The sequence below is a fragment of the Caretta caretta genome, chromosome 3 (assembly GCF_965140235.1).
Source record: "Caretta caretta isolate rCarCar2 chromosome 3, rCarCar1.hap1, whole genome shotgun sequence".
Taxonomy (NCBI): Eukaryota; Metazoa; Chordata; order Testudines; family Cheloniidae; genus Caretta; species Caretta caretta.
In genome coordinates, this window is record NC_134208.1 from 48,689,187 (window position 1) to 48,706,009 (window position 16,823).

A 16,823-nucleotide genomic window follows, 5' to 3' on the forward strand; every position below is an offset into this window, starting at 1 on the left:
CTTTCTAATCCTATGGATCTAGGATCTGCATCTGTGAAACTTCAGTGGTGTGTGGAACAAATGTGGACACAGTGCCATGTATTCTGAGTTTGGTAGAATAATAGTGGGGAACAGAAAGTGTCTGCTGGCCACAGTGTGAGATTTTCCCGGGGAAGAGAATGGGACAGAGCCAGAGTAGTAAGCAAAAGAGAAACATCCATGGCTACACTGGGGAGCTTACATCCTGCAGCGGCACCAACAGTTAAGAGCTCGGGACGGGTTCTGACTTCGGATGCACCGCTCACCTTATGCGGGGCACCTCAGGGCTAGGTTAATACAGCTCACGGGGCAGGGTGGTCCGATGCACCTCTCCGCTCGCATTGCGATGTCTGAGCTGTACACACCTAGGCGACGAGGCTCTCAGCGCGGTGTCTGTGCCCGCTGGGAGAGCAGGTCCCCGCCCACGCGCCCCACAGAGCGGGCAGCGCCCGCCCAGCAGGGAGGCAGGATGCTCCCGGCCGCGGCTTGGCGCCTGCCTCTTCACGGGAAACACGTTAGGAAAGGAAAAGTCCCAGCAGCAGGGAAGAGCGCCGGGCCAGGGAGGGAGGGAGGAGGGGAGCAGGCTGTTTGGAGCCCTAGCTGCGAGTGGCAGGCAGCGCCCCCGCCCCGCCACTCCTGCTAAGGACCGCAACTGACAGCCGCCGCTCCAGCGTGGTGAGGGGCGGGGATGCGCTGGGAACTACAACTCCCAGCAGGCAGCGCGGCTCTCCGCCGCCCGGGGTTGGGAGGAAGCGGAGCGCGCGCTGGCCGGCGCTCACGCGGAGGTGCTGCCTGCTGGGGTGTGTGGGCCGCTTGGGAGCCGAGGCGCGCGCGGGCTTGCAGTTAAGGGAGCTGCTGCGTCCGGCGGCGGGGTGGGCCCTGGCGGCGCTACTGTGCCTTGGTGAGCGATGGCTTAAGGGGCCGTGATCTCTCTCTGAGCCTTGGCTGCTGCAAAGTCCCCTGTAGTTGTAGCACAGCGGCCACCGGTCTCCGCGTATCTGCTGCTGAGCTGTGGACAGGGCCTGACGATCAGCAGCCAAGTGCATCCGTAGCATTATGGTGAGAGGGTCCGGCATTATGAACTCTGGGGCAGTTTCTTAGCAACCTGCCCTGGTCACTAGTTTGGGGTCTGTCTAACTGGCAGCGAGAGGCTCATGCTTTCCTTTCCCACTGCTGCCCCTGTCCTCTTCCTTCCCTCCCTCTTCTTATCCTCCCAGTAAGCGTGTTAGGTGTTTTGATAGAACTGGAATGGAACTATTGGTGCCTTGTTATTTTGTGTCACATCATATTGTTTCCTCTGTTCCCTCTAGGCTAATACGTTCTTGCAGGTAAGAGAATGTAAATTACAAACTCCACTATAGCTGTTTAATACTGCAGTGCACTGGTTAATCTGTACCTCTGTTCTGTTAGGTTTCAGAGTAGCAGCCGTGTTAGTCTGTATTCGCAAAAAGAAAAGGAGTACTTGTGGCACCTTAGAGACTAACCAATTTATTTGAGCATAAGCTTATGCTCAAATAAATTGGTTAGTCTCGAAGGTGCTACAAGTACTCCTTTTCTTTCTGTTCTGTTAGTATCAAAGCTGCTCACCTTTGTGACCCAGGCCTCTACTGCTAAAAGCTCATAGAGAAATTTTTCCTTTAGCTCAACTGGCCAGACCCTGTATTTTTTCAAGAAGAGTCGCTATCCAAGTTAATGACGGTTGCCATAAAGTTCACAATGGCTGTGGTCATACTGAGAAACATGAAGCCACTAGGTAGCTGTCAACTTGTTATAACTTCGCTGTTGTAGGATGCATTGATACTATAAAATTTGGTATCTGTATTGTAGCAAGGATGCAACTGCACTGATGCTGTTGCTAGTAGAGATAGAGCTCGGTCTTCTATACCACCATGTTATGAAAACACGACTGAGTGAGTTTTCATAACATGGTAGTAGAAATGCCCAATCCTTGTCTGTAGTAGAGCTTACAGCATTGGTATCACTGGAATACAGGTACCAGTTACTATTTTTCTTGTGTAGAAAAGGCCATATTTTACACAGTTCTTGAAAGATGCAGATATGAATAGACACTTAGTTCAAATTTTAGCTCAAAGAATGTGTTTTCTCCTGTTCACTTGCAACTTTCTATTTTTGTTGTTTATCTTCAATTATTACCACTTAACAATGTGAAGTGTTCATTTTTGTTTTGGGATACAGATTGGATGGGGGGAAAAGCTATTCAAAATGTTATAGAACTGTATGGTTATGCAGTGAAGAAAATCAAGTCGATGATGAAGCATATTTTGGTTTATTTTTGTCCAGATAATGGAGTCTCTCAGCTCCGCTAAGGCTCATAAGTGTGAATCAGCAATGCAGGATGAAAGTGAAGATGACATTGAGTTTATCTGTGTAAGTAGGTGTTGGCTTAATAACTGTAAATACTTTTGCCAGTTAAATACATAAAATGTTCTAAGATTTGAATATGCAATGTTGTTTATCTTTACTGTGTGTTAAATAAAATATTGGTGTTACATTAAAAACTCAGCTTTTCAAAGCAGAAGAAAATACTAGTTTAGTTTTCGCTTTCAAAAAGCAGTTTAATTCTCAACCTGAGCTGACATGCCTGTGTCAAGAGAATCTGTATTAAAAAGGGGGTTGGATTTGAGGCCCCAGTCCTACAATGACATGGGTCTGGGTGGGCAAGGGTGGCTTCAGTGGGCTCTGCTGAGACAGTGAGCCTTAGCACACCTCATTACAGGTTGGGGCCCTAATGAATTACCCATCTCAACTAGAGCTGAATAGGAGAGTCGGGGAACAAAGCTAGTTTTTGTCAGACGTGCATATGGATAGACTGTGGTTCATATTCTGATACCCTTAATGCAGTAGAATGGCATATTACTCCAAGAGTAATCCACTGAAGTCAATGAGACTACTTGTGAAGTAAGGTGTGCAGCTCATTGTGTAATGGCACCAGAATCTCACCCTGTGTTACCTGATAGAGATAAGGGAGACAAATAGGGGTAGAAGCCTATTAGCAGTTTAGTTAGGATGTGGAGTACTGTTTAACACACACAGTGCAGAATGGATTATAGAATGCTGTCATGTGGCTTCTGACTCTGAATCCTTCCTGTGACATCAGATTTTGCACAGGGGCCCAACAGTGCCACAATAACTGGTTTTCTGTATATAAAAGCCAGGGACTGCGTTAGGGGTAGCAAGCAGGGCAGTTGGCTGGGGCACCATGCTATGGGGGCCCTGCAAAGCTACATTGCTCAAGCTTTGGCTTCAGCCCCCTGCAGTGGGGCAGTGGCTTTCTGCCCTGAACCCAAGTGAGTCTAATTCTGGCCCTGTTTGGCAGACCCCCTGAAACCTGTTTGCGGCCCACGGTGGGCCTCAGACTCCTTGTTGAGAACCACTGATGTAGTTTGTGTGTGCATATTACTTAAGGCTGTCAGAGCCTGACTACAACTTTTAGAAACATGCATTGCTAAACTTATGAGGAAAGTGGGACATGTATAATACTACGTGGCAGTGGGCCTCAATCCTTTGTCAAAGAAGCAATGCTTTGATGGAAGGAAATATGGAAGAATGGAGGGACAACTTTTCTTTACAGGACAACAGCTTATGACCAGTCTTGCACACACACAATAAGGAAATAGAGTACAGATTTGGGTGTGAGGAAACTGTAAGTAAAACAGTAATACACAACATTATAAAGTGGATAGTGTAGATCAGCAGTTCTCAAACTGTGGGTCAGGACCCCATTTTAATGGGGTTGCCAAGGCTGGCTTAGACTTGCCGGGGCCAAAGCCTAAGCCCGAGCCCTACTGCCTGGGGCCAAAGCCGAAGCCCGAGGACTCCAGCCCTGGGCGGTGAGGCTCAGATTACAGGCTCCCTGGGGCTGCAGCCCGTGGGCTTTGGCCCCTTCCCCCCACCGCCTGGGCAGTTGGACTTGGGCTTTGGCCCCCACCTGGGGCAGCAGGGCTCAGGCAAGCACGGGTTTTGATCACCCCTCCTGGGGTTGTAAGTTTTGTTGTCAGAAGGGGGTCACAGTGCAATGAAGTTTGAGAACCCTGGTGTAGATTTTAATGAGTCTCCTCTTCAGTGACTCTTGACCTCAGTTGTTTGCGGATGTGGTCTCTGTGTACACCTAGTAATGATGTTTGGTACTGAAGGAAGCTGTAACTTGGAACAGATAGGCAGGGTCTGAGGTACCACACTGGGTGTCTTCTGTAAAGAGTGAATGTTATTTTTTGCCTGTGCTGTTACCCACCCACCCCTGGATGGCACCGGTACATACTTTGGAGCCCAGTCCGGGAGCCAGGCTTTTCTCTCTGTCAGGCTGGGGAGGTACCTGGCAACATCTTTCTTCCTGTCTTTCTCCCAGAGAGGGCAAGCGATACTACTAGCTGTGAGAAGAGCATTTACTTTCCCTTTGTACACTAGTGGTGGATCAAAGACTTTAACCTGGGCCCATTCTCCAGCAATGGGCCCAGGTTTCACATACCTAATCTGCATTTGTGTTTAGTGGAAGTGCTCACCCCCTCCTGTTTGAGCTTACACAAGCTGATCCATGAATGGGGTGGGGACGAGGACTGTTTTTGTTTTGTTTTTCTAAAATAGGTTATCAGCTTGGTAAGCAGGTGTTGACCTGTCTGCAGGTGCTTCTTTCTCTTGCTCCAGTCATCATGAGTAGGTGCTCAGGCAAACCTTGCTCTCTATCAGGAAGTGACGGACAGCTTCACAAACTCCAAACTTGATCTAAAAACTAAATAGTCAGTGGACAACAAGTAAAAACAAAACCAAACAGATTTGGGGTTAATTTTAAAAGGACTATAGAATATGAAAAATAGGGGTGGTGACAGCAGCCCTTTTAAAATATAGGATGTTATCCTATATTTTCATTGGCCTTGACTTAGATTGGCTGCTCATCAGAGACTTAATTTACAATGTGTAAATGTGGGGTTGTCACCTGCTGAATAAATGTAAAGTACTTTAAAAGTTTTAAGCACAGTTTCTGAAATCATACTGTATGCATTTGTGTGGAAACTCTTCCTAATGCCTAGAGCACTGAACTAATACAAAATCATGTGTACATCAGGGTGGATTGATTGATTTGATTTAAATCAAAGCAATTTAAATCACCAAATTAAATTATAATTTAAACCAGCAAGTAGGGAACCTTGATTTAAATAATTGATTTTGAATCTTGTTTTTCCTGCATACTTTTTTTCTCTGAAGTTTCAAAGAAAGTCAAACCATTGAACTGGTGGAAGTCACTGGCTGAGCTCCTGCAACCAGAGTTTGTTGAAGTTCAAAACAAGCCTTTAGCAGCAGTAGTCTCATCTGCATGTGCAGAGAGACGTTTTCTTCATTTCAGTTCGTTCAGTTCAATGACTAATTCATTCAAAGTTAAGAAAACAATTGGGAATTGAAGAAGTAGGAATGCTTGTTTTACTTTTCCAAGCTATGAATGAAAAAGAGTATGAGAGGATGAGATCCACTAGTTTTAAAAATTTGAAGGACCCAAAACAATCAGTTCAATTAACTACAGATAATACATCCTTTGCTTAATAAATAGTTGTCTTGAGCAAAACAGATTTTGCATTTAAACTTTTAACTATTAATTTATATTATTATTTAAATATTTAAACATTTCGTACTAATTTTTATTTAAATAATTGTGACAAAGTTCCTCCTCTACCTTGGTGGGTCTTGCGCTTATTGGCGGATTTGCTCGCCTTGGAGCTTCACGGCAACCCTCAGCTTGGCCGTTTTTCTGAACCCACAGTCCAGGTCAACTCCTCGTGTGTCTGACCAGGAGTTCAGAGGATTTGGGGGGAACTCGGGCCCGCCCTCTGCTCCGGGTTCCAGCCCAGGGCCCTGTGGAATGCAGCTGTCTAGAGTGCCTCCTGGAACAGCTGTGCAACAGCTACAACTCCCCAGGCTACTTCCCCATGGCCTCCTCCCAGCACCTTCTTTATCCTTACCATAGGACCTTCCTCCTGGTGTCTGATAATGCTTGCACACCTCGGTCATCCAACAGTCCACATTCTCAGCTCCTAGTGCCTCTTGCTTCCAGCTCCTCTCTCACACATACCACAAACTGGAGTGAGCTCCTTTTTAAAACCCAAGTTCCCTGATTAGCCTTCCTTAATTGATTCTAGCAGCTTCTTGATTGGCTGCAGGTGTTCTAATCAGCCTGTCTTAATTGTCTCCAGAAGGTTCCTGATTGTTCTGGAAGCTTTCCTGTTGGGAAACGGAACGTCTTTTGCTTGCTCCTCAGCTATCTGCTTTCTATTCTTTCCTAAAGCCCCCTGGCCCAGATTTTTCTTACTTTTTGCACCTGCCTTAGTCCCCCCCCCGACCGGGCCAGACGCTTTTTTGTTTTTTCTTGATTCTTTGTTTTTTTTTTCCCGTCTACGTCCTTCGCCAGCACCCCCCCCCCACGCCTGCTTTCGGGCCAGCTACTTGCCTCAGCTGAGCCCCCGGAGGAGGGGGGGGAAGATTGCCGATTTGCTGTCCGGAGGGGGGAGTGGAGACCCCCAGACTCAGCCGTTTTGCCAGCAGCTCGGACTTTACAACATTCTTAACATGCCGGAAGCCTTGGAACACAGCCAACACAGCCGGAGAAGAAGATTTCAGCAGACAGAAGAAATAATTCAGGAGAGCTATAAATCATCGTGAGGGGGCCGTAAGACTGAGTATTTTCTGAATTATACTCTCGTGGGGGGGAGTTTGACTGTGATTACTTGCGTTTGTAGCGGCACAGGGGGTGTGGCGTGGAGACCCCCACCCCCGATCCATCGGTGCCCCTACCCCCCCATCGTTATTACAACTGTCACGGCCCCCCCGCCGTCTGTCCCTGCTGGCAACCTGCCATCTCCCTTCGGATCCAGCTGTTCGCTTTGAACTTTGCCTTCCGGAGCGGACATAACAGCCGACCAACCGAGACTCTTTGGACAAACGTGTGTGGGTCTGCACCCCCCCCCGGATTGCTTATCCCACAACTTGCCCCTATTACTGGACCCCGATTTTGTTCCCCCCCTCCTCCTAGTCCCCCCCCCTCGGCTTTCCGCCCCTTCCTGCCCGCAGCCTAGCGGAAGGAGGGGCTACTCCGCTTTTTCCCCTCCCCCCTCCTCCTTCCGGTGTCTCCCTGTCTCTCCCTGCTCACAATGGCGGGGAACGAGAGGGGCGAGACTGCTTCAACAAAATTAGTTGTCCCTCCCCCACCACCACCCCTGCCCGACCCCCAGGGTCCCCCCCCTGCCACTATTGTCAAGATACTTGCCACCCCCCCTGCTGGGGCACCGGTAGCAGGAGGCACCAGGGTGATTGCTGCTGCTGCTGCACCCACCGCCCACCCAGATTCTAGGAAACCCCCCCCGGTTCGCCGGAAGGGCCAGGGCGGGTGGAAAGGAAAGGGCCCCGCTAAAACCACTGAGCCCTCCATGGCAGGGGCTGCCCCCACCGCTGCGGCCTCGTCATCAACCGTGGCGCCCCTCCCTGCGTTTCCCTCCACCAGCTCTGCGATTGTCCCTCTCCCGGCCCCCAGGACGTATGCCTGGGCGGCAGCGGGCTCCCCCCTGCCTGCCGCCTCGTCATCTCGCCCCCCCCCGCCTCCGCCACCATCACCAGCGGCCGAGGCCCTTTCCCCGCCTTGACCAGGAAGCACGGCGTCCGTTGCCTCCTGGTGCCTGCCTCGCCACACGTGGAGACATACGTGCAGGCGTTGGCGAAGGTGGTAGGACCCACGGCTATTGTGGCAGCCTCCAAGATGTATGGGAAGGTCGTTTTTTTCTTAGCCTCGGAGGATGCCGCCCAGGAGGCGGTAGAGAGGGGCCTGACGGTGGGGGGGGTGTTTGTCCCCCTAGAACCGTTAGAAGACCTGGGCGTTCGCCTCATCCTTACCTCCGTTCCTCCCTTCTTACCCAATGCTGCCCTGTTACCCGCTCTTTCCACTCTGGGGAAACTTGTCTCTGTCATCAGCCCTCTCCCGTTAGGCTGCAAGGACCCCACCCTCCGTCACATTTTTTCGTTCCGCCGGCAAGTGCAGCTTCTGCCACCGGCAGGGGCACGTGACGGAGAGGCGCTCGAGGGGTCCTTTCTAGTCCCCTACGAGGGAGCCCGCTATCGGGTCTTTTATTCTACCGGAGAGGCCCGGTGCTACCTCTGCCGTTCAGCGGGGCATGTCCACAGAGACTGCCCTTTGGCCCGGGGGGGAGGGGCACCCGAAACCCCCGAGACCCAGCAGGACATCGGCCCCGTCGCTGCCGATGCCCCTGGCTGCCCAGCACCTGAAACCAACCCTCCTCCTACTCGACCCATCGCTGCTCCCGTCCGGGCCCAAGAGATACCTTCCCTACAACGCCCGGGCGAGCAAGGGAGTTCCACCCTTGCCAGTACCAATCCAACAGAGCCTATGGAGGAGGGTGTGGCAAGGATATTACCGGGTATAGGAGAGGGCCCTCCCCAAGGAGAAACCCCCGCCCCTCATGTTGCCTCACCGCTACCTCCCCAAACCCCTAAATCATCGCCTCCGCCCCCCGACACGACCCCTGCTAACCACCCCCCAGATGACGCTATGGAGGGCTGGACCCTAGTCCAGGGAAAGCGAGGCAAGCGGAAGGCTCGAGCTCCGCTGCATCCACCCGACGCGGAAGCCCCCCGGAAGACCAGGAAAGGAGGCACTGCTATCGAGCCTCCCGCCACGGCCACGAGCGAGATCCATCCGCTGGTGTCGGGAGGGAAAGATGGACTGGCATTGGAGGGCAGAATCCCCCCTCCACGGGAGACCCTCCCCTCCAAGACTTCTGAGGACGCCCCTTCTGTCTGGACGCTACCCGAACCCCCCGCGGACCCCGAGGCGACCGTTGAGGCGGGCCCTAGAGGAGAGGCCCCCGGGGTGGCAGGAGTTGGCCTCTCCCCCGTGTACGCGGAGATTGAGGCCCTATATTTGACCCCGGTCACCCAGGGAGGGGATGATCTGCTGCCGGCTGGCCTCGAGCTGGGCAGCCTTACCCCAGCCTCCCTTTCCCCATGCTCCCTCCCCCTAATTGCCTTCCCGGGTGAGCACCCTGCAGAAGGTGGTCCACCACCTGATGCCATGGCCGCTAAGACCACCATGGAGCCAGCACCTAGCATTATTGGGAGCCCCCTCCCTTACCCCTTAACCCTTGACTCTGCTCAGGAGGCACTTTCCTTTAGCTGCTTGCCTCCTGCACCCCAGAGCCTTGCCCCTGCCCAAGGTCCCTCCTCCTGCAATGTTAATGCCGCCCCTGGGGTTATTTCCTTTCCGCCTTTTGCAGATTCCCCCCAGGGAGCCGTCTTTGCACTTTCTAGCCGCGACCCATTAGGAGTGGCAATTTTTCCCCTGCCATCCCCCTCCACCCCAAGGCGTGAAATGAATTTAATAACCCCAGCCTGTCAGACGCCCCGTCGGTGGTCTGCACCCTGTCTACCCGCCTTAGCGGACCACGAGGCTGTATTAAGAGGCCCATCAGGGAACACCTCGGGAATTGTAACCCCACCCCCCCATGAGCTGCGGCATGCGCTACGGAAGTTCCTAGAGCACACCCGTGGCGCCCGCGATAGGGCACAGCTGGCTCTTCAGCTATGGGGGGACTTTGATCAAATCCTCCAGGCCACAAGGGCCCTTATAAAGGAGGGCAGGGGGCAAGGAAGGCGCTGTGCTGCGGCCTACGAGCGAGCCCGCAGCTTCCGACGCTATCTACTTACCCACGGGATGGGTCACGGGTTGCTGTGCAACCCGCCGGGGGCCCTGAACCCCCCCGCCAATACGAGGCCCCCAGCCCTCCGCATGACGCCTCTTATTATTGCGACCCTGAATACCAGGGGCTGTAGGATGGCTCTCCGCAGGTCCCAGGTGCTCTCTTACCTTTGGGAAGGAAGGTACTCTGTAGTTTTCCTGCAGGAGACCCATACGGACCCGGCCGCCGAGGATAGGTGGCGGCTGGAGTGGGGGGACGGGGTATACTTTAGCCACTTCGCGACCTGGCAAGCTGGAGTGGCGACCCTGTTCTCCCCCAACCTACGGCCTGAGGTGCTAGGGGTCAATGAGGCCGTGCCGGGCCACCTGCTGCACCTTCGAGTCCGTATGGAGGGGCTCGTGATTAATCTTGTTAACATCTATGCCCCGCAACTGAGCTCCAGGCGGCCACAATTTTATCAGCAGGTGTCCGACTTTCTTGGCACCCTGGATTCGCACGAGTGCCTGGTCCTGGGAGGGGACTTTAACACCACCCTCGAGGAACGGGACCGCTCAGGGGCCGAACCGAGCCCGGCCACTGCGAATATTCTCCAAGGGATAGTTGACCATCACTCCCTAGTGGACGTCTGGCGTGACCATCACCCAGATGACACCTCCACGTTCACCTTTGTCCGGGTGGAGGCCCATCGGTCACACCACTCTCGGTTGGACCGTATTTACTTATCCCGTTTCCATCTTTCACAGGCCCACTCCTCCGCCATTCAGCCGGCCCCATTCTTCGATCATCATTTAGTCACTGTAACGGTCTCCCTCCGTGCAAAGAGACCGGGGCCGGCCTATTGGCACTTTAATAACAGCCTGTTGGAGGACGAGAGCTTTGTGATGTCCTTCCGGGAGTTTTGGCTGGCCTGGCGAGAGCAGTGGCGTGCCTTTCCCTCGGTGCGGCGATGGTGGGATCTCGGGAAGGTGCGCGCCAAGCTCTTCTGCCGTGACTACACTTGGGGCACCAGCCGACGGCGAAATGCGGCGATAGAGCAGTTGGAACGGGAGGTCTTAGAGATGGAGAGGCGCCTGGCCGCCGATCCCAAGGACCCGTCCCTCTGCGGAGCGTGCCGGGAGAAGCGGGAGGAGCTCCGGGCCCTTGAGGACCACCGGGCCCGAGGTGCCTTCGTTCGGTCCCGCATCCGCCTCCTTCGGGAGATGGACCGCGGCTCCCGCTTCTTCTATGCCCTGGAGAAAACGAGGGGGGCCAAGAAACATGTCACCTGCCTTCTTGCGGAAGACGGCACCCCCCTCACGGATCCGGAGGAGATGTGTGGGAGGGCCCGTGACTTCTACACAAGCCTTTTCTCCCCGGACCCGACCGATCCTGACGCTTGCGAGGTGCTCTGGGAGGAACTCCCCACGGTCAGCGTGGGCGACCGAGACCGACTAGAGCTGCCTCTCACCCTGGCCGAGTTCTTGGAAGCCCTCCGTCGCATGCCCACCAATAAATCTCCGGGCATGGACGGGCTGCCCGTGGAGTTTTACCACGCGTTCTGGGACATTCTCGGCCCAGACCTAGTCACCGTCTGGGCTGAGTCCTTGCAGAGCGGGGTCCTCCCTCTGTCATGCAGGCGAGCGGTGCTCGCCTTGCTGCCGAAGAAGGGGGACCTCCGCGATCTACGAAACTGGCGTCCCGTCTCACTCCTTAGCACGGATTACAAAATCGTAGCGAAAGCAATCTCGCTGCGGCTAGGGTCCGTGATGGCGGACGTGGTCCACCCAGACCAGACCTATACTGTCCCGGGTCACAGCATTTTTGACAACCTCTTTCTAGTCCGAGACCTTTTGGAACTCGGGCGGAGAGATGGTCTATCGTTTGCCCTCCTGTCTCTTGATCAGGAGAAGGCGTTCGATAGAGTAGACCATGGGTACCTCCTGAGCACTCTGCAGGCGTTTGGATTTGGACCTCAGTTTGTGAGTTTTCTCCGGGTGCTGTATGCCTCCGCGGAGTGTTTGGTTAGGCTCAACTGGACCCTGACTGAACCGGTCAGCTTCGGGTGAGGAGTGCGGCAGGGGTGCCCCCTCTCGGGCCAGTTGTACGCTCTGGTGATCGAGCCTTTCCTCTGTCTCCTCCACAGGAGGATGACAGGGTTGGTGCTGCGGGAGCCGGAGCTGCGGCTGGTCCTGTCGGCGTACGCCGATGACGTACTCCTCGTGGTCCAGGACCCGGGCGACTTGACGCGAGTGGAGGCATGCCAAGCCATCTATTCGGCAGCCTCCTCCGCCCGAGTCAACTGGGTCAAGAGCTCTGGCTTGGCGGTGGGGGACTGGCGGCAGGTAAGCTCCCTCCCACCCGCACTTCAGACCATCCGGTGGAGTGCGGGTCCACTGCTCTATCTTGGTGTTTACCTTTCCGCCACGCATCCTTCCCCGCCGGAGAACTGGCAAAATTTAGAGGGCGGGGTGATAGAGCGGATCCGGAGATGGACGAGGCTACTCCGATGTCTCTCCCTCCGAGGGAGAGCACTGGTGCTTAACCAACTAGTCCTGTCCACGCTCTGGTACCGGCTCAACACCCTGGCCCCAGCCCCGGGTTTCCTGACCCACCTCCGGAGATTGATTCTAGAGTTCTTCTGGTCAGGAATGCACTGGGCCCGTGTTGGAGTTCTTCATTTACCCCTGAAGGAAGGAGGGCAGGGCCTGAAGTGTCTGTACACTCAGGTCCGCGTTTTCCGCCTCCAGGCCCTGCAGAGGCTCTTTTATAGTGCACGTAGTTCGGCGTGGAGCATACTGGCGCACGCCTTCCTGCGCCGTTTCCAAGGGCTTCGATATGACCGGCAGCTTTTTTATCTTTCTCCGAGGGGTTTTCCGCGAGACCTCTCCGGGCTGCCGGTCTTCTACCAGGACCTCCTCCAGACCTGGAAACTGTTTCTAACAACCAGGTCCGTGGCGGCCACCGTGGGAGCAGATCTCCTCACGGAGCCCCTGCTACACAACCCCCAACTCCGTGTGCAGGTGGCGGAGTCCCGCTCGGTGCGCCAGAGGTTGGTCCTGGCGGAAGTCACGAGGGTCGGAGACCTCCTGGACTACGACCGGAGAGACTGGCTGGATCCCCTGACGCTCGCTCGGCGCATGGGGCTCTCCAGCCTCCGTACCCCCCGGCGCGTACTTCAGGAGGTGAAGGCCGCCTTGACCCCCGCTGCTCGGGCTTACGTTAGCCGAGCCTTGTGCGAGGGCGCACCCCGCCCATCCCTTACCCCAGGCCCGCCGGACCTTTCCATCGGGCCCCCACCCCGTAGATCCCAACAAACCCCTCACCCTTTCACTGCAAGCCGGCTGCACGAACTGCAGCCGGTTAGCTTTCAAATTGCACCACGGAAATACTTATATACACTTACGCTTCACACCCTTCAAGCCCACACCCTGGTGTCCCGCCCCGATACAAAGTGGCGGGATCTCCTGCCACCTTTGGAGGGTGAGCAACCTCGGTGGGCCAGCCTGTACTCCACCTTGGTCCCAAGGCCTGTCGGGGACATCAGTTGGCGGCTCCTTCACGGAGCTGTGAGCACGGGTGTGTTTCTGACATGGTTTACCCCCATTCCGGACACTTGTCCTTTCTGTAATGTGAGGGAAACCCTGGCGCACGTGTATTTAGAGTGTGCCAGATTGCAGCCCCTTTTCCGGCTCCTCACAAATATTCTATTACACTTCTGGCTTCATTTTTCCCCCCACCTTTTTATCTATACACTTCCCATCCGTGGCCCCACAAAGTCGCAGGATCTTCTGGTCAACCTCCTCCTAGCTTTGGCTAAAACAGCCATTTATAAAACCAGAGAGAGGAGGTTGGCCCATGAAACGTCCTGCGATTGTGGGGCCGTTTTCCGATCCTCAGTACATTCACGTATCCGGGCGGAGTTCCTCTGGGCGGCGTCCACTGACTCCCTTGACGCCTTCGAGGAGCGGTGGGCGCTGTCTGGGGTTCTCTGCTCGGTGACCCCGTCCGGTTCCCTGCGTCTGACCCTTTGATTGAGGGGAAGAGCGAGAGACGCCAGCCCCAGCCGTTGCCGCTGTGGATACCATCATTCCTGTCATCTAGGAGGGGTCCTATAATACATGGGTGTCTATCCCCCCCCCAAACCGCCCACCCCGCAGCCGTGCCCATCTTACCGGGCACTCTCAGGAGAGGGAGGATCGGTGACACTGGGCGCGGCACTGGGTAACTCGAGGGGGTGGAAGACCACGAGTGTCGAGGAAGCCCCCCCGCTCTAGGCCACCAGGTAACTCAGGAGGGTGGAAGACCACGAGTGTCGAGGAAGCCCCCCCGCTCTGGGCCCAGGCTAGCCTGAACACTTCTCCCTCCTGAAAGCTGCTGTGTTATACCTTCTGATTGCGTTGTTTTGTTGCATAATTGTTTTGTTTCCTTTGGTAATTTTGTAAGCGTTACCAATAAACTTTCTTTCTGTTTCTAAAAAAAAAAAAAAAAAAACCTTCCCTGTTACCTTACCCAGGGAAAAGGGACCTACTTAGCCTGGGGCTAATATATCTGCCCTCTGTTACACTCCTATAGCCATCTGGCCCGACCCTGTCACATAATTTTAATAATTATGGTGATTTCAGGCTTTAGTACACATGGTCATAATTTCAAATTTGATTTTTAAATCACCTTTTACAAGATAATGTATTTAATTTCAATTAAAAAAAATCCAACTTTTATTTTTGTAATAATTGATTTTTACCCATTTACAATAATTACAACCTGGCCCACTCCTCTCTTCTGGACGGTCACCAGTCTTTTGTAAATGGACCTGAATCCTGTGCCCCTTGTGCTTCTAAGCTACCCCAGGGTCTGGTCGTTACCAGTCACTGTTCCTAGCTCTGGGTGTCTCAAGTGCACTCCCAGGTGTAGACTCCATATCTGACTCCATATCCATAGACCCATGTGTAGACTCCATATCCATATTCTTGGGCAGTAGGACCCTGTGATCTGGCTGCCTTAGATCTCCAAATTAGTGCCCTAGCCCCCCATGGGCCTGCAGTTGCTAAGCATGTTCCTCCAGAGTCACCCTGGCTGTGGAAGCTCTGGTTTCTTAAATCCGTCAGGGACAGTGTCACAGCAGGGTGAAGAGCACAGGTTAAGGAAAGGATATCTTAACCACAGACACTTTACTATCAATAAAGCATATTAGAGAGCTACTGATCTTGGGAAAACAACAAAATCTTGAACGGACACCCTTCCTTACTTTACTTTTATCCCTCCTGTGAGTCCTGGGTTTGGTCAGTGTTTTTTAGACTAGGTAGTTCTTCGTGCTTTTTGTGTCCTGAGGCTGGTTGTCTTGCATGTTGTGATGGTCTGGCCCCTTGGTCTGAAAACACCCCTGTTTTAAAACAGTCTCTGCCCCTTTTTGCCCATGCGTTTCAGCTGGGGACATGCCAGGCTACAGTCCTGCCCCCCTCAGGCTTGCAGAGAGTCATTCAAAGTCAGTGGCTCTACAGATAGAAAACCCACTGTTCGACTTGGGGAAAGTCATTCAACACTGATGGCCCTTGATGGTGCTCTCATTGTTAGACCTCTCTGAGATATCCCACGCCTTAGCATGAAGAGGATAGGGTCTACGATAGCTTTGTCACAACCAAGTTAGTTTTTTCAACGCAAACTGGATGTCTTAGTCCAACATGGAAGTTACAATGCAAAGTGAAAGGCACCATTAAGGTTACAATTAAAAATGTCATTCATGGAACAAAATGGAGTTGAAACTTTGACTTAGACATATCCCCAGTCTCTTTCACATTGTTTGCTCTGCTTAAAGCAAATAATGAAGTGCAGTTTGATTTATGAAGGTTTTGTTTTGTATTTCTTTTTAGTTGATGAAACCAATTATATCTAAATTATTGAAAAAGGAATAAAAAACTTTGGACTCCTATTAAGGGCTTCTTGACAAAAACTATCTTTGCAAAGGGTAAACACAGTAAAAAATTACACAGCTTAATTATTCCATCTTCTAGAATCCTATCTGTTTAATCTTTACCTTTTAGTTTAGAAGTTCTTTGAGCAAGTACAGGCCTTAGTTTGGTGTTGATCCTGCAAGGACTTATGAACGTGTTTAATTTTCTAAGTACTCCTATGAAGCTCAGCTTAAAGTTGAGATTGTGTGTCAGTCTTGGCAGGATTGTGGCCTTTGCGTCTTGTGCAGCACCACATATAATTAATATCTATATGACGTTAAATTATGACACTATATGATCCTATCTGAAAGAAATTGTCTGAATTTGTACAATGCACACTGTAACTCTTCTGTGGGGCATTGGGTTCTCTCCCATTCTTTCTTTGTTCTTTGCTCTACAGTACGGTAGTTGGAACTGTTGTATAGAATCTGAATGAAAACTCAAAGACAGAATATATAGAATTTACATGGAGGTTTTCCAGAATCACAGGAAACTTGTGTACTCCAGAACAACAGTGAGGTTGACCTTGGTACTCTCTTTCAAATTCCTTCTCAAGCTTTATTAACTTAATTGAGCTGGCTTGTGGTGACCTCTACTCAAGTCTTCTGAACTGTCTGATTTTGCTTCTTCAATGAGCTTTTTCAAAAGCACAGGGTGAGGCACCCAGCTCTTGTTGAAAAATGGGAATTGAGGTCTAACTGCCACTTCGGCCTTTGAAAAGCTCCCCCTCAAAAAATAATATATTAGAAGAAAAATAAAAAGGAATCAACAAGGTGTGTATCTCACAAAAGAGAATTTGTTCTGTAACAATTCCGTAACAATTATTTATCTCTCAGCCCTGGTCTACACTGCGGGGGGGGGGGGAGGTGACCTAAGATACACCGACTTCAGCTACGCTATTCATGTAGCTGAAGTTGCGTATCTTAGGTTGACTTACCTGGCCGTGAGGCCGCGGTGAGCTGACCGCTGCCGCTCCCCCGTCGACTCCGCTTCTGCCTCTCGTGAGCTGGAGTTCCGGAGTCGACGGGGGTGCATTCGGGGATCCCCGATAGATCGATCACTATCCAGCGGATAGTGAAGACCTGCCCTTACAGTGCTATGTCTAATTCTCACTGTCAGTTTCCCTGGGCAAGAAATTATCTTCATTTGTCTGTAAAGCATTGTGCAT

General features: G+C 52.5%; 1 protein-coding gene across 7 annotated transcripts in view; it reads left to right on the forward strand.

Annotated features, from left to right (window-relative positions):
* The first annotated feature begins 739 nt into the window (after positions 1 to 739).
* Positions 740 to 16,823, forward strand: part of ZNF451 (zinc finger protein 451) — a 78,505-nt gene continuing 62,421 nt past the window's right edge. For 2 of the 7 annotated variants that reach the window (XM_075126497.1, XM_075126498.1), the window contains exons 1-3: positions 740 to 1,077; positions 1,329 to 1,346; positions 2,320 to 2,406. In XM_075126497.1, the coding sequence (XP_074982598.1) occupies positions 1,075 to 1,077; positions 1,329 to 1,346; positions 2,320 to 2,406 (108 nt within the window). In that variant the 5' untranslated portion in view covers positions 740 to 1,074. The remainder of the gene's footprint in view (positions 1,078 to 1,328; positions 1,347 to 2,319; positions 2,407 to 16,823) is intronic. The other 5 variants (XM_048845222.2, XM_075126495.1, XM_075126496.1 and 2 more) reach the window with 5 other exon arrangements.